The sequence below is a fragment of the Vicugna pacos genome, chromosome 20 (assembly GCF_048564905.1).
Source record: "Vicugna pacos chromosome 20, VicPac4, whole genome shotgun sequence".
Lineage (NCBI taxonomy): Eukaryota > Metazoa > Chordata > Mammalia > Artiodactyla > Camelidae > Vicugna > Vicugna pacos.
The window spans coordinates 20,428,844-20,450,113 of NC_133006.1; the positions used below are offsets into that span (position 1 = coordinate 20,428,844).

The 21,270-nt window shown below is 34.7% G+C and overlaps 1 protein-coding gene across 1 annotated transcript in view; it reads left to right on the forward strand.

Annotated features, from left to right (window-relative positions):
- Positions 1–21,270, forward strand: part of SRPK1 (SRSF protein kinase 1) — a 64,845-nt gene that overhangs the window by 16,564 nt on the left and 27,011 nt on the right. Inside the window, 4 exon segments of the mRNA XM_072945142.1 lie at positions 16,272–16,390; positions 17,461–17,569; positions 18,483–18,570; positions 19,682–19,769. Of these exon segments, the coding sequence (XP_072801243.1) occupies positions 16,272–16,390; positions 17,461–17,569; positions 18,483–18,570; positions 19,682–19,769 (404 nt within the window).

Sequence of the window (21,270 nt, forward strand, 5' to 3'; positions counted from 1 at the left end):
TGGTGTTAGCCTGCTAGTGAGTGGGGCTGGGGCCCAGGGCAGCTGCCTGAGGGTCCCAAGGTGTCTCCTAGCTGATGTTGGCCTGCCACTGGGTGTGTTGAATCTTGCCATGGCAGGCTCTGGGGCTGTGGTGGTCTTGAGGCTGGTGTCGGCCCCCTGGTGGGCAGAGCTGAGTTCTGGCTACAGGATACTGGGGATCTGGGGGTTAATGCCTTTGCACTGGTGTGTGGGGCCAGATCCTGGGCCCTCTGGTGGACAGGGCCATGTCCAGGATGGCTGTGGGCTCAAAGGGTCTTAAGGCAGCCTACCTGCTGGTGGGTGAGTCCATGTCCTTACCCAACTAGATTACTTGGTTAAAGCCGCCTAGTACTGGAGACTTGTGGGTGGGGCTAGGTCCCCTGCTAATAAGTTAGAGGTAGGATTCTAAAGTGGTGGTTGCCCTGTTGGTGGGAATGCAGTTTGGTGTAGCCATTGTGGAAAACAGTATGGAGATTCCTCAAAAGACTAAAAATAGACTTGCCGTATGACCCAGCAATCCCACTCCTGGACATATATCCAGAAGGAACCCTAATTCAAAAAGACACCTGTACCCCAGTGTTCATAGCAGCACTATTTACAATAGCTAGGACATGGAACAACCTAAATGTCCATCAACAGATGACTGGATAAAGAAATTGTAATATATTTATACAATGGAATACTATTCAGCCATAAAAATGACAATATAATGCCATTTGCAGCAACATGGATGTCCCTGGAGAATGTCATTCTAAGTGAAGTTAGCCAGAAAGAGAAAGAAAAATACCACATATCACTCATATGTGGAATATTAAAAAAAAAAAAAAAGCCCAGAGGCAGGTATAGCTCAAGTGGTAGAGTATATCCTTAGCATGCACAAGGACCTGAGTTCAATCGCCAGGGCCTCCTCTAAAAATAAATAAACCTAACCCCCCCCAAAAAAAAAACGCCCACAAGTTGAATATAAAACAGAAACAGACTCACAGACATAGAATACAAACTTGTGATTGCCAGTGGGAGGAGGGTGGGTAGGGACAGACTGGGAGTTTGAGATTTATAGATACTGACAGGTATATATAGAATAGATAAACAAGTTTCTACTGTATAGCACAGGGAAATATTTTTAAGATCTTGCAGTAACTCAGTGAAAAAGAATATGAAAACGAATATATGTATATTCATGTCTGACTGAAAAACTGTGCTGTATGCCAGAAATTGACACAACATTGTAAACTGACTAATTCAATAAAAATAAAATGGTGCTTGCCAACACCAGTGTCCACGTGGTAGAATGAGCTCCCAAAAATGGCAGCTGCCAGTGTCTTTGTTCCCAGGGTGAGCTTCAGTTACCTCCTGCCTCTCCAGGAGACTCTCCAAAATCAGCAGATGGGTCTGACCCAGGCTCCTTTCAAATTACTGCTTTTGCCCTGAGTCCTAGAGAACATGAAATTTTGTGTATGCCATTTTAAGAGTGGAGTCTCTATTTCCTGCAACCTTCTGGGTCTCCTGAAAGTAAGCCTCCACTGGCCTTCAAAGCCAAACATTCTGGGGGCTGGTCTTTCCAATGCTGGACCTCCTGGGTTGAGGAGCCCAGTGTGGGGCTCAGACGCATTGCTCCTTGGGGAAAACGTTTGCAGTTGTATTTATCCTCCTGTTTGTGGGTTAACCATCCAGGAGTATAGGTCTTGACGATACCACAGCTCTGCCCCTCCTACTCAATTTGTTGTGGTTCCTTCTTTATACCTTTAGTTGTAGATGATCTTTTCTGCTAGATTCTAGTCTTTCTCATCAATATTTGCTCTGTAAATAGTTGTAATTTTGGTTTACCTGTAAGAGGAGGTGAGTCAATGTCTTCCTACTTCGCCATCTTGGCCAAACTCCTTACCATTTTTTCCTCTCATTTTAGTCATTAAAACATTGTACGTGTTTCAGGAAGTTTGTTCCTGTTCTTCTTCCCTTTACCCTGTTCCCATCCACTGCCTGAAGGTAACCATTTCACTCATTTCTGATGTATCCTTTTTTGTAAAAATGAGAAAATATGTATGTATTATTTGTTTCTCCATCTGTCTTAACACATGTGTAAAATAACAAAAGTATACATTCTTTTGCACTGTACATTTTCCCCCAAACACTGTATCTTAGAAATCATTCCATATCACTTCTTAGAGATCCTTTGCATTCTTTTTATGGATTCCCAGGTATTTTCAAGTTCTTCCTTCACTTAAAGAAACCCCAGCCAGAAATTATAGTTGATACATATGGTATACATAAGGGTGTAGTTGCTACAAGAAAGGTGACTGGGAACATGAGTTAGTATATCCATATGCAAAGAAGTGGCCTCTTCACTTCTATGTTTTAGGTTATAGTAACTACTTGAGTGTATGTGTGTGTATGCCAGTGTATGTATTTTTCTGTTTTACCCAGCTTTTTCACTTGAAAAACTACCAGTGTGAGCACCTTGAATTACAGAGTTTTCAACATTTTTTGAGATTCTGTGTTTCCCCATAGGGTGAATACAGAACAAAAAGTTAATGATACATAATATTGGAAAGGAAATGACAAAGCAGGCAGTCATATATTGCTAAAAGCAGTCTAATAAATTTGACACACCATCTATGAAGGGTGATGAATTTAGCAGTATGTATCAAAAAATAAGTTGCACATACACTTAGACCTGGCATTTCCTCTTCCAAGAATGTTACTCTGATATACATCACGTGTTAACAAATGTAAGTAAAAAGGTACCATAGTATTTAAGTAAGCCAGGTGGCACAATGCATTTTAGTAGTATAATAGTATAATAAAGCTTAGTTTACCTTAAAAATCAAGAAATACATTAGTTTCTTTGATTTACTGCTGCTTGAATTCATCTGAGATCACAAGGGATTTCAAGTGACCATGAGACATTAAACTAAATTTTTAAAAAGTGTTAAGTGTAGAATATTTTTCAGTTAGGTGTTATTAAAAGGTTCCCCTGAGGTCGTAGAAATTCAGTAGAATTTCAGACTTATGAATTTTTCAAAACTATAGTATGGAAAATTGTTCTGTAATGTATCCTCCTGAAAGTGTTGTTTTGTAGGGTCTTAAGGTGACCCAAGATGACCCACGTTTTTGCTCTTGTAGTTAGCACCCCGTTTTTTGTGGGGCCCCTTGCAAATTAAGGGTCTCCTGATCTGCTGCTGTTACTGTCTCCTTTGTCTCCACTGCTGCTGGTGTCTATTACCGCTCCACACCAAGACCTTTCTTTGTGAAAAGCTGTGAGTTGGCTGCCAGTGACCAGATGGCAAGAACTCTCAATAAGCAAGGAGAATCTTAATTCCTTGGTTTTGGATTAACCTAGGGATAGCTTTAATTTATGTTAGAAATGGAAAGGAGGGAATACTCTGCCTATATTTTAAAATCACCCTATTGAGGTACAATTTACAAATAATAAAATGAACTCATTCTAAGAGTACAGTTCAGTATATTTTGACAAAGGTAAGAACCAGTCAAGACTAGAACATTTTCATCATTGCAGAAACTTCAGTGTGTCGGTTCAGTCGCTCCCTCCTAATCCTGGCCGTAGGCAACACCAGGCTTCTTTCTGTCACAATAGATTAGTTTGGCTGATCAACAGTTTCATATAAATGGAATCATGTAGTGTGTACCCTTTAGTGTCAAGCTGCTTCTGCTCAGCATAATGCTTTTAAGTTTCCTCCGTGTTTCTTGCATGTATTAGTAGTTTGTTCTTATTTATTGCTGAATACTAATCTGTTGTGTGAATACACCTCAGTTTGTTCATCTCTTCTGCACTGATGGACATTTATGTTATTTTCTGTTTGGAGCTATTATGTAAAGTTTCTATAAATTCATGTACAAATTTTTGAGTAGACATATCTTTTCATTTCTCTTAGGATTTGAATTGCTGAAATACAGTTAATATCTGTTTAATTTTATGTGAAACTGTCAAATTTTTCATTTGCGTTTTGAGTGTTTTAGGAAGTAATTGCCTACACTAAGGGTGAGAAGATACTCACATTTAGTTCTGGGGCAAGAGAGGGGAGTAATATGTCTTTTTTTTTCTTCCTCCATAAAAATACAGGGACGTATATAAAGATATTTTTAAAATCTTCAACCTCATCTGCACTCCCTTGAGAAACCACAGATTGGCTAACAGACATTGTGTACTTTCTATGTACAGTTGACGCTTGAACAGTGTCAGGGTTAGGGATAAGAATCCACCCCTCCTTCCCTGCCAGTTGAAAATTTGCTTTAACTTTTTTTTTTAAATTGAGTTGTAGTCAATTTACAGTGTGTCAGTTTCTGGTATGCAGCACAATTCTTCAGTCATATATGGATATACATATATTCATTTTCATATTCTTTTCCACCATGAGCTACTATAAGATATTGAATATATTTCCCTGTGTTATACAGTATAAACTTGTTTATCTATTTTATATATACCAGTCAATGTCTGCAAATCTTGAACTCCCAGTTTATCCCTTCTCACACCCCTCCCCACTGGCAACCACAAGTCTGTATTCTATGTCTGTTAGTCTGTTTCTGTTTTATATATAAGTTCATCTTTTTTTTTTTATATTCCACATATGAATGATATCATATGGTATTCTTCATTCTCTTTCTGGCTTACTTCACTTAGAATGACATTCTCCAGGGACTTCCATGTTGCTGCAAATGGCATGTTATCATTTTTATGGCTGAGTAGTATTTCATTGTATAAATATATCACAATTTCCTTATCAGGTCATCTGTTGATGGACATTTAGGTTGTTTCCATGTCTTGGCTATTGTAAATAGTGCTGCTATGAATGCTTTAACTTATGACTCCTCAAAAACTTAACTACTGATAGCCTACTGTTGACTGGAAGCCTTACTGATAAGACAAACAGTTGATTAACATGTATTTTGTATGTTATATATATGTATTATATACTGTATTCTTAAAGTAAGCTAAGAGAAAAGAAAAATGTTATTGAGAGAGAAACTGTTATTAAAATCATAAGGAAGAGAAAAGACATTTACAGTACTGTACTATATTTATCGATACCATAAGTTTACATCATCCGTTTATGAAATGAATTGTCTGTCATACCTATACCAGTATTATATGATACACAACACTGTAGATATTGTACATATTACTAACATTTACATCAAAAATGGAAAAAATGTGAAAAAGAAGTTCATGTGTATTTACAGTTATAATGTTTCATGTATTGATAACAAAATAATATGATTGCTTTATGGTAGCCTAGTGTAGTCAGTACAGTTGCTTAGTGGTAGCCTGGCCTATACACTAATGAATGAATTGTTATAAAATTTTAATGACTTACAGTATTACATTATAGTCACATTCATAACATGGTATTGGAAACATTGTTGCATTAAAAAATTTACTTGTAATAGATGATACACAGTTTTCTCCAATTAAGAGGGCAGCTGCATACTGTAGGGTAATGTAATTCTTATGCCTATGTAAGGACAGGCTATCCACTTCAAGTCTTGCACACAATGTCTACACAGTGAATACTTTGGTGATGATGACAAAAAATATCCCATATGGTTCTTGCTGTACAACTATTAGATTTTCACACAGATACACACATACCCAACAGATAAGTTTAACTGTACAGCATGATACTTACTAATTAAGTGGAAGTGCAATATCATAAAGGTCTTCATCCTTGTCTTCACATTGAATAGACTGAGGGAGAGGAGAGGTGGCAGAGGTGGAGGATGTGGAAAGAGGAGGCAGGAGGGGTACGCATGCTTGGTCTAACTTTATAGAAATACCTGGCCACTTCTGTCTAACTTTTTTGATTTTTCATTTCTCTAAATGTGGTTTCTATATGGTACCAATCTTTTTTCCACCATTTGCTTTAGTTTTGGTTTCAGTGATACATAGAGGAATCCATGTCATAAAAAGTCAAAAGTAGTCTTGAATAATCAGAACCCTTCTGCCAGATTGTCTAATGTCAATTTGTTTTCTGGCACTGCTTCTTCTATGTCTTCTTCCTCATCATCTGCCACTTTTTTGGAAGCACTCATCTCCATCAAGTCATCTTTTGTTAATTCCTCTCTTATGTCTACTAGCTGTTGAATTTCTTCAAGATCCATGTCTTAAAACCCTTCACCCCCTTACTTTTCTGCCATATCCACAGTCTTTCAGGATTTCCTTGATTGGCTCTGTCATAAATCCTGTGAACTCATGCACAACAACTGAACACAACTTTCTCCAACAGAAATTTATTGTTCAGGTTTGATTTTTTTTTCATGGCTTTTTTTTTTTTTAATAACAATGATGGCATCTTCAGTGGCCTAATCCTTCTAGACTTTTATGATGTTCTCTCTTTTGAGGTTCTCTTCCATAGCATTGACAGTTCTTTCCATAGAGCACTGTGTGTAATGAACCTTTAAGGTCTTTATGACCCCCTGATCTAGAGGTTAAATTAGAGATGACACGTTTGGGAGCAAGGAGACCACTTGGAAGCCATTCATCAGTCGATGGATTTTTGAGTTGTTTCCACTTTTGGCTATTATGAATAATACTGTCATGAACATTCATGGGAAATTTTTTGTGTGGGCACATGTTTTTATTTCTCTTGGATAAATACCTGGAAGTAGAAGGGCTTAGTCATATGGTTAAATCTATTCAACATTTTGAGGAACTGACAAACTGTTTTTTAAAGTAGTTATACCATTTCACATTTCCACCAGCAATGTATGAGGGTTCCTGTTTTTCCACATCCTTATTTTTTATTTTCTGTCTAGACCCACTTTTGATTACTTCATAACTTCAAGGTACCTCAGCCTCTATTTTTGGTTTCATCAACTCTAGGCAAGCTTTAACTTCCCACTTTGTTAAATCAGAATGCTGGTAGACCTTTTCTTTGCCTCTTCTGTTTCACCTCTGTCCTTTGCCTCTGTCTTTACCATCTTAGGATGATTACCTTACATTCTATCCTATAACTATAATTATTTTGTGTTTTATCTATAGGGGCTTTTTTAACTATAAAGATTTGTTTATTTATTTGTTTTCTTGGTAGCACAATGGAAAAAGCATTTGACTGAAATGCAAAATTTCATTTTCTAGGTTCTAGTCTATGACTTCCTACACCTGGGATACTTCCTTAACTTTTCTGAGTCTGAATGTTCATCTGTGAAATGGGGCTTAGGATAGAGTTCTAAAGATTTTTGTTAACTCTAAGATTCATTAATTCTATGAAAGAATAAGCAGCCTCACTCTATGCATATAATAATTGATGTTATCAACTTATTTTACACAATTTTAGGACTCTATTCATTGTATAAAATACATACATATTTCCCACAAAGTACATATACTTTAAAACTAAAATAGGAGCTTGATCAGCAGATCAGAACTAGTTTTTCCCAGATCCTGCAAAATTATCTAAAAGAATTTCTTTAAAACTCAGCATATTGTCAAGCTTGTCTCTTTATTAAAAGTGTTGCTCCCCTAACTACTCAGTGAGTTATGTTAGTAAGTAAAAAGCATGTTGCTTTTTAAAAAGAGCTAATCCTTCCTAAAACAGATGGTAGTAGAGCATGAACCATTCTGTGCCGTTCTGTAGTTTTGTGATCTATCAAGAAAGCAACAATTACACTTATTCCTTTCCAGTTAGGATGCCTTTTATTTCTCTTTTTTTTTCTTGCCTAATTGCCCTGGCTAGGACTTTAATATTATATTGAACACAGGTGGTAAGAATGGACATCCTTGTCTGATTCCTGATCTTAGAGGAAATGCTTTCAGCTTTTCACTGTTGAGTATGATGGTCATTGTGGGCTTGTCGTATATGGCCTTAATTATGTTGAAATACATTTCCTCTGTATCCACTTTGTTGGGAGTTTTCAATCATAAATGGATGTTGAATTTTGTCAAATGCTTTTTCCCATCAACTGAGATTATTACTTTTATCCTTCATTTTGTTAATGTGGTGTATCATATTGACTGATTTGCAGGTGTTGAGCAATTCTTGCATCCCTGGAACAAACCACACTTGATCATGGGATATGACCCTTTTAATTTATTGTTGTGGATGTCTGTTTCCTCCTGAGGTTAGGAAAACTTTCAGCCATTGTTTCTCCAAACAAGATTTCTGCCTTTCTTTCTTCTGGTATCCCTGTAATGAAGTGCGATGCTAGTCTGTTTGATGTCCCGTAAGCCCTGTAAGCTATCTTCACTTCTTACTCTTTTTAATTTTTGCTACTCTGATTTGGGTGAGTTCCACTACTTGCTTTGAAATAACTGATTATTCTGCTTACTCTAGTCTGCTGTTGAACCCCTCTAGTCTCCTTCCATTCAGTTCTTCAGCTCTGTGACTTCTGTTTGGTACTTTTTTATCTCTCCCATTTCTCTTCTTTGTTGAAGTTCCCACTGTGTTCATCCATTGCAGCTCAGTGAGTATCTTTATGACCATTACTTTGAATTACTTATCCTCATTTCATTAAGGTTTTTTTCTGAGCTCTTATCTTATTCTTTCATTTGGAACATATTCCTGTTTCTTCATTCTGCTTTACTCTCTGTTGGTTGGTTGAAAACAAACTCCTGTCCCAATCTTGGAGCCTACATAGTTGAACCTTGTCTTTTAACTGTGCCTCAACTCTTTGTTGTGTTTCAAACCTTTGTGCTTGTTCAAGCGGCCTATTACATTTTTTAAATGGCTCCCAGTAGTTGAGGAGGTGCCAACTTCTGTCTCTGTCCCTAAGGGGAGGATCTCAGCATCTCCATTCAGGCTGTTTGGAAGCTTGACCCTCAGGCAGCTTTTTAAGTTACAAAATTGATACAGTCTTATGGTGTGTCTTAGTTTTCTTTGATAGCACTTCTCCATTATATGGATATGCCATGAATTACTCAACTCCTGCTACTTATTACAAATTGTGTTCATTTATTTTATACTAACAATAACATGATGACCATCTTTTTGTTTGCTTGCTTTATTTGTTTATTTCCTGCTTAATTATAAGATCCTAGAATCTAGATATTGTGTGACATCACAGCAGCATGCCAAGGCACTGTTACAAGTTCAGTCATAAGTGTTTTGGGGTTGTTTTTTTTCTATGTTGATTTTTTTTTCCAAATTGTGGTAAAATACATGTAACAAAATTTCCTATCTTAACCATTTTTAAGTGTACAGTTCAGTGGTATTAAATACATTTACATTGTTATACAACCATCACCTTATCCATCCCCATGACACTTTCCATCTTGTAAAACTGAAACTCTTTATCCTTTAAAATTTTAAGTTCTTGGTTTCAATGCTTTAGGTATATACCCAGAAGTAGAATTGGTGAATATGGTGACTCTATTTTTAACGTTTTGAGGACCCACCATACTCTTTTTCATAACAGCTGCATCATTACTTTCTCACCAGAAATGCACAGAGTTTCCAATTTCCCCACATTCTTGTGAACACAGTTATTTTAGATGTGTACATGTACTTTATAATGCATTAACAACAGGTAATGTATATCAAACACTACCTATGGACTAATAAGCATTATGCTAATTACATTAAATGTCAAAATTTCACAGCAACTACTATCCTTATTTTGTAGATAAATCATTAGAGAAGCTTGGGGTGTTAAGTGACTCCCAATCAAACATCTTGTGGATGGCAGGAAAGAGATTCATATTCAAGCAGCCACCCCTCAATAGTATCTGTGCTCTCAACTATTCCATAATTATTACCTCCCAGAAGTAGACTTAGTTTGTCAAAGGATATATAAACTGCCAATTTACCTTCCAAAAAGGCTTTACCAGTTTTAATCCCATCAACAGTATAAAAAAATGCCTATTCACTCCCTCCAAATCCTTGTCATACGAAATTATGCTTTTTAATTTCTGCCAAGTCAGTGGGCAAAAAAATTATCTTTTAATTTTTTCCTGTTACTATTGGTTTTGAAATCTTTTCACATATTTATAGAGCATTTGAATGCTTTCTTGAACTGGCATGTTACTAGTTTGAGTAATGCTAGACTGCTGTATTAGTTTCCTATAGCTGCTGTGAATTTAGTAGCTTAAAGCAATGCAAAGTTACTATCTTACAGTTCTAAGGTTGTAAGTCTAAAATGGATCAGCAGGACAGTGTTCCTTCTGGAGGCTCTAGGGAAGAATCCATTTCCTTGTCTTTTCCAGCTTCTAGAGGTCCCCTGCATTCCTTGGCTCATGGCACCTTCCTCACACTGTCATTATATCTCCTCACTCTGATGTTCCCACCTCCCTCTTAGAAGGATCCGCTTTCCCAAATAGCTGGTTTTCCCAGTGATTATAATAAATAGTTCATGTTTTTTTTTTATTGTTTTGAAATGCCATATTTATCTAATATTAAATTCCCATATTTACTTGAGTCCGTGACTAGATCTCATTCTAATCAGTACCAGTGCTCCCAGGATTAATTACTATAGCTGTTTATTATATTTTGTTATCTGGAGAACAAGTTCCCATATCATTTCTCCTTTTTGAAAAATTTTTGGCTATTTTTGCTTATTTCCTTTTTCAAGATTTTACTTCAGTCACACTACAAAATCACGCTCTTCAAAATACCATGTTGCTTTCTATTGGAATTGTTTTGAATTTATAGATTACTTTCTGGAAAATTAACATGTTTACAATTTTGAGTCTTCCCATCTAGAAATATTATGTAGTTTGTTTTTGTTTGTTTGTTAAGGCATCATATATCCTTCAGACATGTGTGTTTCTAGATTTTAGAGCTGTTGCTATTGTTTTTGTAAATACATTGCTTTTTATCTGTTAACATTTTTTATTGGTTATTGCTGGCATGTAGAAATACTGTTGCTTTTGTAATTTGTATTGTAATTTGTTTTCTCCTTCCCTAAAACCCTTTATTGGATGTACTGATTTTTCAGTGACTTTTCTCCAATTTCCTAGGTAAATAGACACTTTGTAATGAGGACAGTTTTGGTTCTTTTTCTTGCCTTCAATTATTATCTAAGATTGCCAGTACAACTTTGAAAAGTATCCATAAAATTGTGTAATTGTAATGAAGATCTTGTATAATGTGAAACACTTGTATAATGTTTCTATGATTTTCTAATAGACATCTTTAACTGAGTTGAGTTTCTCTCCAGTTTATTCCTAGTTAAGTGTTTCAATCTCAAATTCATCTTGAATTTTATCAAATGTCTTTGTAGTTTTTGTATTTTTCTTCTGTATGTATATTAAATAGTGAATAACAATAAGTTTCCTGTTTGAATGATACTTTTTGTCCTCTTGTGAATATTGAGTATTCAGTAGTTGTGTGTGAAGTTCATTGGTGAGATTGACCAGTAGTTTTCTACTTGTGTGTGCATGGATACATGTGTGTTAATCTTTTCTGCTTTGAATGTCAGGGTTATGCTAGTGCTCTCAAATTAATTGGAAAACTTTTCCAACTATATTTCTTTTGTGTTGTTGTTCCTTTTTTCATTCTTTCTTCTCAGCTTTTTAAAAAACTGAGGTATAATTAAAATATTGTGTAAGTTTAAATTGTACAATACATTGATTTGATAAATTTATATTTCAGTATGATTGCCAGTGTAGTGTCAGCTAACACTTCTGTTGCATATCATAGTTATTATTTCTAGTGGTGGGAACAGTTAAGATCTAGTCTCTTAGAAAGTTCAATGTTTGTTATACAACAGCTTTTTTGTCTGTAATCACTGTGCTGTGTGTTAGATCTCTGGGAATTATTTACCTACTAGTTGCTGTTCTGTAATTCTTTATATTTTAACTATGTATTGGCTATTTTGTATGTTTTAAACATTTGATTGAAAGTGATGCATTGTATATGTTCTACAGCTTGCTATTTGTACTCCATATAAGTTTGTGCAGTTCATTCATGCTGATGTATGTAGCTTATTTGTTTTCACTGTTAGATATATTTTATTGTATCAGAACACCATAATTTGGTTACCTGTTCTCCTCTTGATGAACATTTAGTTGTTTCCTGCTTTTTGTTATTACAAACAGTGCTGCTGTGAACATGCTTGCACATGCTTTTTCTAGGGCATTCATAACAGCAAGATTCATAATAGTCAAAGAGTAGAAACAACCCAAATGGCCATCAGCTGACCAATGGATAAATTTAAATGTAGTATATCCATACAATGGAATATTATTCACCCATAAAAGTGAGGAAGTATGGATACATCCTACAACATGGATGAACCTTAATAACGTTATGCCAAGTGAAAGAAGTCAGTCGTGAAAGACCACATAGTGTATGATTCCATTTATACGAAGGGTCCAGAATAAGCAAATTCACAGAGACAGAAAGTAGATTAGTGATTTCTAGAGTCTGGGGGAAGACTGTGATGGTGAGTGACTGCTAATGGGTTTGGATTTGGGAGGGCTGTGAGGGATTAAAATATTCTAAATTTAAATTGTGATGAGATTACACAACTCTGTGAATACACTAAAACAACTGAACTGTACACTTTAGATTGGTGAACTTATGGATGTGAATTAAATCTCAGTAAAGAAGTTAATTTCTAGGATAGTGTTCTTCAAACCCTAGTAGGTTATAAAACAATTTGGTGAGACAGTAATAGACTTTGTAGTAGTGCTTTTGTTTTTGTTTTTGTTTTGAACTACAAGAATTTCTTCATTATTTATTATTTAGAAAACAAGGGAGCAGGGGAGCACATGTGGCTAATTTGAATTTATAAATTCATGAAATGTTAAGTGAAAACTCATAAATAGCGTATTCTTTATGGTGATTATGAATATATAGTATTTGGCTACAAAAGACTCAGTAAATTTTGCTTGGTACTTTGGTTTTACTATTTATTTGGGTGGTTAGTGATGATTTACCAGAAATGGAATCTTGAGCTGAAAGGATCCTTAGAAGAGAAAATGCTCTTGGGCTTTTATCATCTCTGTTCACACTCGAGTTTCTGTGTCAAGTCTAGCTTGGAAATATAAGCAAGAGCAAAACTGTCAAGTTTTCCACTACTTTTTGCCTTCCTCCCAGAATTTTGCTTTGGCTCTGTTCTGTACCACAGCCAGCTATATTTCTGTTTTTAACATTACTGGTGTTTTGATCAGGTTATAAATTATTTAACTCCTTTAAAAGCATACTGCTATTAAAATTTGATCTGTTGTCCATTTCCGTTTATATTAAGTGATTTGTAGATGTACTGGGTTAAACTTGATATGCTTTGAGAGCTTTAAAGTACTGACATAGTTTTTTTTCTTCTAACGTGAATAGCAAATACTTGAAGCATGAAATAGATATGAAGAGTTTAAAAGAACAGACTATATTTTATAACTCTTTTTTGTCCTAGGAAGAAGGTTTTTAGTTTCAAATGTTAATAAGCTGAAATTCCTTTCTGTAGCATTTCTTCACATTTTTTGTACTGTTTTCTTATAACACCCATCAATCACAGTTACAGTGATTTTTGAGCTCTTTAATCATGTTCATCTTATCCTCATTATCTAATAGTAACTGTCTCTCTTTCCTCAAAATTTCTCTTTTCTTTTTGTTTTGGATTTTTATCTTTTTCTGACACGGGCTTTTTTCAGTTGTCTGAAGTTTGTTGATGAACATCATGTGTAAAAGTATGGCATTAGTAAAACATGGGCAGTTTGAGAAAGTCAAGACAATACAAAGATCAGAAGGAAACTTAAAACTATAAATCGTATCCTTAAGAGTAAAGAAGGCAGTGCATCATTGAAACATTACAGGAGTGTGTAGAAAAGGAATTGTTCGAGAGCAAAAATAAAGTGTGGGAAATTAAAACATGAAATTTAAAAGACAACGCAAGTTAGGAAGATACATCTAGAATGTAGAACAAAAAACTAGAGTCAGAGAAAATATGAGAAAATTAATGAAGTAAGCCAGTAGATCCAGTACCTTAAAAAAAAATAGTTCTAGAGAGAGTAGAGGAGAGAATATGAAGGGGATTAAATTTTCAGTGAAATACAGGAAATTCAGAACTGAATGAATCTCTAGTTTGCAAGAACACAAAAAACACTTAGCAAGGTGAATTTTATAAAAACCACTCAGAAAATTAAAGGACATGAGGATCAAAATTAAAAAACAAAAAACAAACAAAAAAACACCTTCCAGGTGGAAAAGCAAGCCCTGTTTTAAGGCTCAGAAGCTGTTGATTGACTTGTCAACAGCACCACTGAAAGCTAGAAGGCAAGAGAGCAGTATTTTATATGCAGACTAGCAGTCAAGGATACCTCCCATGCACTCATTCTCCAGAAGTTACTGATAAATGTGCTCTGTGAAAATGGAGTAAATGGAGTAAATCAAGATGGAGGAAGACTGTGGGTTTGAGGAAACAGGCCATCTAACACAGAGAGAGATGACAGAACACTTAAGACATATGTGTATTTAAAATTGATACTTAAGTATAAATTAAGTATATGTGTAAATGAAATTTGAAAGTTAAAAAGTAGGATTTTTCCCCCTTACATGATCTATTTCTGTATCAGTTTAGAATAAGATGAGATTTTCTTCTTTACCAGTCATAGTCAAGGTGAAGACTTTTATCTTACATTGTGACTTGCAATTTATAATTCAGTTTTGAATCCTTGAACTGGGAATGATACTTACAATGTTCAGTTTTATAACTAAAAACAACTCTTCACAAATATATTTGCTTCCAAATATATTTTGAATCTTTAAAAAATAAATTTTTAAATTTACTACTCCTGTGGTACTTGTGGAATTGTAATCCAGCATTTTCATGTCTGGTTTTTGCTACTTATATTTCACTACTTTTCAAATTTTTCAGAATTCTAGTTCTTACAATCAATTTTAATTGTATAAGGCAACAAGTTTGAAATCAGCCTTTGTTTTAGAAACCTGTCTTAATCATAAATTTGGGAATATTCATTCAGACTCATTATTTCCACTTAGAAAAGTAGGCCAGGTAGTTCCATAGTAAATAAGTTTACCAAAGACATGTTTTCACTAAGAATGAACACATTGAATCAGGCAGTTTTGTAGCTCCTTTGGTCTCCTCTGGGGGACAAAAATGTACCAAGAATTGAGGCAGGTTGGAATGGCCACCAGAAATCTAAATCTGAGTCATTAGTTAATGCTTTCCAAGGTATTTCTTATGTCTCAGTAGCCCATGTAACTGGTTTTACTATTAAAATTTTTTCTGTTAAATTGAATCTTTTGAAAAAACAATCTGATGAAACAGGTTGATGAAAATGCAAATATAGTACTGAAAAATGGGAATCAAAATTCTTTTGAGGGCTGTGTACTTTTCTTCCTTTGCTTAAAGCTTTATGAAGCAGGCGGCTAATAAATGTCAGAGCCTGAATGCAAATCTAAGTCTTTCTGCCTCCTGAATGAACTTCTTAGTGCTCAAATATTTGGTATAAGGTGTGAAGAGAAAGGAAATTAATTTAAAAGTTTTTAATGCATTATAAAATGAGATAGCATTTTTACCTATCAAATAAGCTTAAGTTTTCTGAACTTAGTAATACTTAAATACCAGAAGCCTGTATGTGGCTGGAGATGAAATTCACCACAACCCTTTCAGAAAAGTCATACTATATAATAGTCCTAAAAACTGTTCATGGACACAGACTGGAAGGAAATAGTCCAAATTGTTAATATGTTCAGAGTAGAGGTATTTTAAAACAAAATAATTATTTTCCAAATTTCCTACATTTCACATGTTATTTTTATAAGTAGAGAAAATATTTCTATCTTTATCTGGTAGTTTAACTTTAGGGAAATAATTCTAAGTCCAGACTAAAGATTCTCCAAAAATACTCGACAGCTTTATTTTTCAGTTGTGAAAAATTAGAAGCAAATTAAATGTCTAACTTAGTAGAATGTACCAGAGTAAGTGGTGATACTTCAAAGGGCACATGTAAAATTTAAGAGACTGCATAAGGATGAGGGGAAAAGTTCGTAATATAATAAGAAAAACAGGATACAAATTTGTTTATGAAGTATGCGTTTACCAATATACAGTTTTATAAAAACACGGCAAAATACTGGAGGAAGTTGTAATAGTTTTATCAGCAGTTCTGTTTGGATACTGAGATTCCAGTAATTTTTTCCCTTTGTTCTTTTTATATATTTTCTGAATTTTAATCGTGTACTGGCTTTTTAAAAACTGGTATTTTCCTACCTGAGATAAAGTGGTAGTTAATGTTTTGCTAGTCTACCACTAATAACATTCTGTTTGTATTATCTGTTACTTGTTCCTGTTTTCTTCTGTCCATGTGGAATGAACATGTTTCTCTTATTTCTTAGATCTGAAACTCAGCACCGAGGCTCTGCTCCCCACTCTGAGAGTGATCTACCAGAGCAGGAAGAAGAAATTCTGGGATCTGATGATGATGAGCAAGAAGATCCCAATGATTATTGTAAAGGTAAGGTTTTCAGTAAGGAGATGCTAAGGAAGACATTCATGTATATGCAGTTTTTCATTTGAATGTTTGATCTACCAGTGTAACCAGTTATAATGCTTTCTGCTTATCGTGTCATTTTCTCTAAATATAGGAATTAGTATTTCCTTTTTGTTTGACTTAATTAAAGCTTAGTTTTATATTAAATCTGTTTTTAACCCCTTTTCTCCTTAAAAAATGATAGTGCATATTTACATTAGAAAATTTCAGAAATATATTAAGCAAAAAGAATATGAAAGCCATCTGTAACACTATCACACAGAAGTAACCAGTAAGATTTGGTATGGTAGGCTTTTGAAAAACACCTTTTCATTACTTGAATTTTCTCAAAGTGATGATTGCTAAGACATACTGAACTGAAATTACAGATACTTAAACTGTGTCATAAGTTTGCCTGGTATCTTCTGTTTCTTTATGAAACTTTCTAGGATTCTTGGGTAGGATAGTATAACAACGTATTTTAACTATGAAGGAGAACCTGGTTCTTCTTCTTAGCAGGCAAAGATGGATGTTAAATCCTTTGATTTCTGCCACTGTTGGCAGCGTTTTTAGACCTTTGTGGTTTTTGTTTTGTTGGGTTGTGTTTTAGAAAAGCAGTTCCTTTTTTTTTTCTTTTTTTAAAAGTTAAATAAATGGAATTCATTAATCTCCCTCCTAAAAAACATCCTGAAACTACAACTATAAATTGATTTCTGTATCTAGATTAACCTGTTGGATTATTGAGGGGCAAAAATATTGTGATATATAACCTTATTTTTGTTTGGGGATGACTTACTGTTCTAAGTAAGTGTTAGGTTCTACAAAGCATCACTTGCTTCACTCTAAATCATTAATCTTATTCTCTTAAGATATTATTTTATAATATGAGCTCAATAGTACTGTGTTGCTGACTGAAATTTTTATTTTGTTGAATTGATTGTATTAGAAGAAACCATTTTTTACTTGATAAAAGGTGTATTGATACTGAAAAATGGGATGTGAGATACCTTTTCTTTCTAATTAAGTGACTATTTCCCTACTGTTGTTTCTTCCAGGAGGTTATCATCTTGTGAAAATTGGAGATCTATTCAATGGGAGATACCATGTGATCCGAAAGTTGGGCTGGGGACACTTTTCAACAGTGTGGTTATCATGGGATATTCAGTAAGTTTTAGTGGTCCTGCAAGAGAATTAGGTGATTCCTTAATGTTTGTGTCTGATTTTCCACCTTCAGTCTAGATCTAGACTGATTTCTTGATTAGAATCTTGTTTGTTGATAATCTTTATGTTCTTGGGCAAGTGACTTTCATGAAGAAACACTTTAGAGACACGAGGTTGATTAAATTAATATCAGTAAGGTGTTTGGAACTCCCAAGTTCAAAACGTTACAGATACTCAAAGAACGTATGGTATGTGCATTCATAGTTTTTTCTCATGGAGTAGAGTTAAATTTTTAGCTGATGTCCTAGACCAACCTAGGTGAGATTATTTTCTTGTCCCCCTCCCCTCCCCAACAGATTTGCTCAGCCATATAGTCTAAAACTTTTCTTTACATAAAAACCACAGGCAGTTAATGTTGGACATTTACCTAAAAGTATACTGTCTTTGATGAGACAGCAATTGATTTCTTTGCACTAAATTTTTTTTTATCAGTTTTTCAACCAGTATTTCTTCTGGCTTCTTAGAAGAAAGTATTATAGCTTTTAATCTTTTAGCTTTTGCCATACAAATATACAGATACTTCTGGTTTGGTGGCGTTTACCCCTTTTATTTATCCCCATTTCATGGTTTTCCTTGGATTCAGGGAGACATTCCAAAGGTAGATTTTAACTTAGAGAAAATGTTTGGTGAGTGACATTACCCAAGAACAGATTTTCTTCTTCGTGTAAATTAAATTTGGGCAGTTAGTGCCATTAACAGGTACAGGTGATCCCACAGAAGCAGTTTGTGTTTGGGTACAGGGAAACATGAAATTAATATTTGTACTTTTGTCATCGTCTGCCAGTTATAGTTAAATCTTAGCTTCCTAAAGTAAGGGTAGGACACTTAATCTTAATTTCCTGTGTTTGTTTCCTAGGGGGAAGAAGTTTGTGGCAATGAAAGTAGTTAAAAGTGCTGAGCATTATACTGAAACAGCACTAGATGAAATCCGGTTGCTGAAATCAGTAAGTATTAGATTGTATGTGTGAACTGCAAAGCTTTATATGAAGATTAGAGTTTTATTGTTAAAATTGAGACATATCGCGTAAACATTCTGTTGCATGTCTAGTTTTTACTGTGAAGCTCCAATATCCTTAAAGAGGTAGAAGACGGCAATACTTACACATTCTGTGCATGTGGTAGGGACCTGGTGGAATATGCTGTGATGGGAATTCTCCCTACACACACTAAAAAAAACCTTGCAAATAAATAAAAATGTTTAAGTATGTTTATGTGCCAGATAGCACAAAGAATGTTTTTCTTTCCTACTGTGGTTAAAAGAAAAATTGTGTGAATAAATACATAACATCTGTTTTGCTTTTTTTAATGTTATAAAATATATAATATAAAAATAAGTACTTTATTTATTAATTCCCTTTATTACCTAGAAACTTCAGTAAATTTTATCAAAAACTTATTTTCAGTTTTACTATAAATTAGGAGATGTCAGTGTAGTAGAAGGAGCTTAAACTCAGAGTTAGAAAACATGAGTTTTAGGACCAGCTCTATCCCAATATATCCTTCAACTCATCATTTTATTTCTTCTGAGCCTTAAACTTTTCATTTGTTAAGTGGGGATATTAGACCAGGAGAGCTCCCAAGGAAGTACTTTTCAAAGTGCCAGACTGTGACAGGATAAGGAGCTTATGCCCAAAAGTAAATCAGTGTACTTCCTTCACTGAGAAAGTTTTTCTATGAAAAACCTTCACCAAAAGTTCAGTTTGGGCTGAATAAACAGTGTGGTTAGTGCTGTAGTTGACTTGCATCCTGCTAAAGCTCCTTAATTCCTCCTGGCCTCGTAACGCACAGTTAGTTAATTTGGGAGTCACTTTGAGCAGCAAAATGATGGAATTAGAACAGTAGTCTTTGTTGATTGTATTTTATTTTGTGAACTGCTTATATTAAGTTCTTTGCGTATTTGAGCTATTAAGTGTTTTTATGTTTTTCTCATAGATTTGTATTAGCTCTTTCTTGGAGTATTCCTTTGTTATATTTGCTGCAGGTGTCCCCTCCCCCACCATCTGGTTTATTTCTATGCTTTCTCTTTTGCTAAATACTTTCTCATCCCTATTACAGGTTCGCAATTCAGATCCTAATGATCCAAATAGAGAAATGGTTGTTCAACTACTAGATGACTTTAAAATATCAGGAGTTAATGGAACACGTATCCTTTTAAGAACCTATTTGAAAACAAATCATGAAATAACTGTCTCAAAGACAGCAATTAGATTTGTGCAGATAGCATTGGTCTCTTTTCTCAAGATAAACTATAATCAAATTACTTTCATCGTAAACTTTTGAACACAGATGTGAATCATGTCTGTCTTTGTTGTGATTTTTCAGGCTGTGGCTTTAGACTTCTCCCCTTTTCAGGCTAATTAAAACCAAAGTCAAAAGAAACTTTTAGAAAATAGCCTTGTATTAAGTAAAGTTTCTACTGATTCTTATCAATTAGCACAGAAATTTTAATGGAATTAATTTTTTGTAATAAATACTGGGTAAACAAGAATTTAATGCATTTTATTATTTCAACTCTGAAGAGGTTGTGCGTGTAGGTTTTGCTTAGAATCTAAACAGGTATGATTACTCATATTCTGTCATAATGAAAAAACTGACTTGTTTTGTGTTTTGATGTAGAATTTTAAAATTGGAAGGAATGTTAGCTTTTATCCCCCCACAAGTTAGTATCGGAGTGCCATGCATTGGAACAGCTGTGCTTATAAAGGCCTATCAGATTTTTTAAGAATAAAAGATGAAGATGACTCCCACTTGAATTTGAGACTCTAAAACTACCTGTTCATAAACTATTTTAAAAAGTATAAAGAAAGGCATTTCATATATGATTTTACTTTCTCTGCATGTTTCGCTTCTCTTAACACACATTCTGAATTGCCAGTGATGATCTTCTTTTAGGGAGGCAGGCTCCACAGGGCTCTTTAGTGTCATATGGACTATGATAAGAGATTTGAACAGAGAAGCAAGGAGAGAGGATGAGAGAGGAGACAGAACAGGTAATAACATGAAGCTTCTATCATTCTGAAGTTAGTTGTGAGTTATTTTGTGGGAGAGATACAAATCATATATCCCTGATCTCTAAGGAAAATTTGTATAAGAATCATTGCATTATAAACCATCATTTTCTCTCTGTTGTGGTCATTTCATAGATGACTTACTCTTTTGGGGGGAGGGCGTGTGTGCACGTGTTTTCAAAGTATTAACAGTAAGGCTAACCAAGAAATGAAAACATAGGGCGTATCATGATGGCCATTAGGTTCTGTTTCTCTATTACTTGATCTTTTAATGTTTGTCATTGTGCCAAATTTCTGTATTAATTTGAGAAGATTATAATAAAACTGTAGAAATATTCTGAATAGTCTCCTCAGTAATGCTGAGTACCTTTATTTGACCCTAAGCAAGAAGGCTTTTTTTTTTCTTTTAACTATTAAAATACCTTAGTAGATTTGAATTTCAAGTTCCAGGATATTCTCCAAACGTTACTAGGTGATTTTTCTGTAGTTTCTATCCACTGAGGTCCTGTTTTATTCATTTGTCCCTTTGTCCTTAGCCATTTCTCTCTGGCCTTCCTCCTACATGTCTCCTAGCTATCTTGGCTCCTGCAGTATTTGTTGCTACTAGAGATTGAAAAGGATAAAACTCAGAGCACT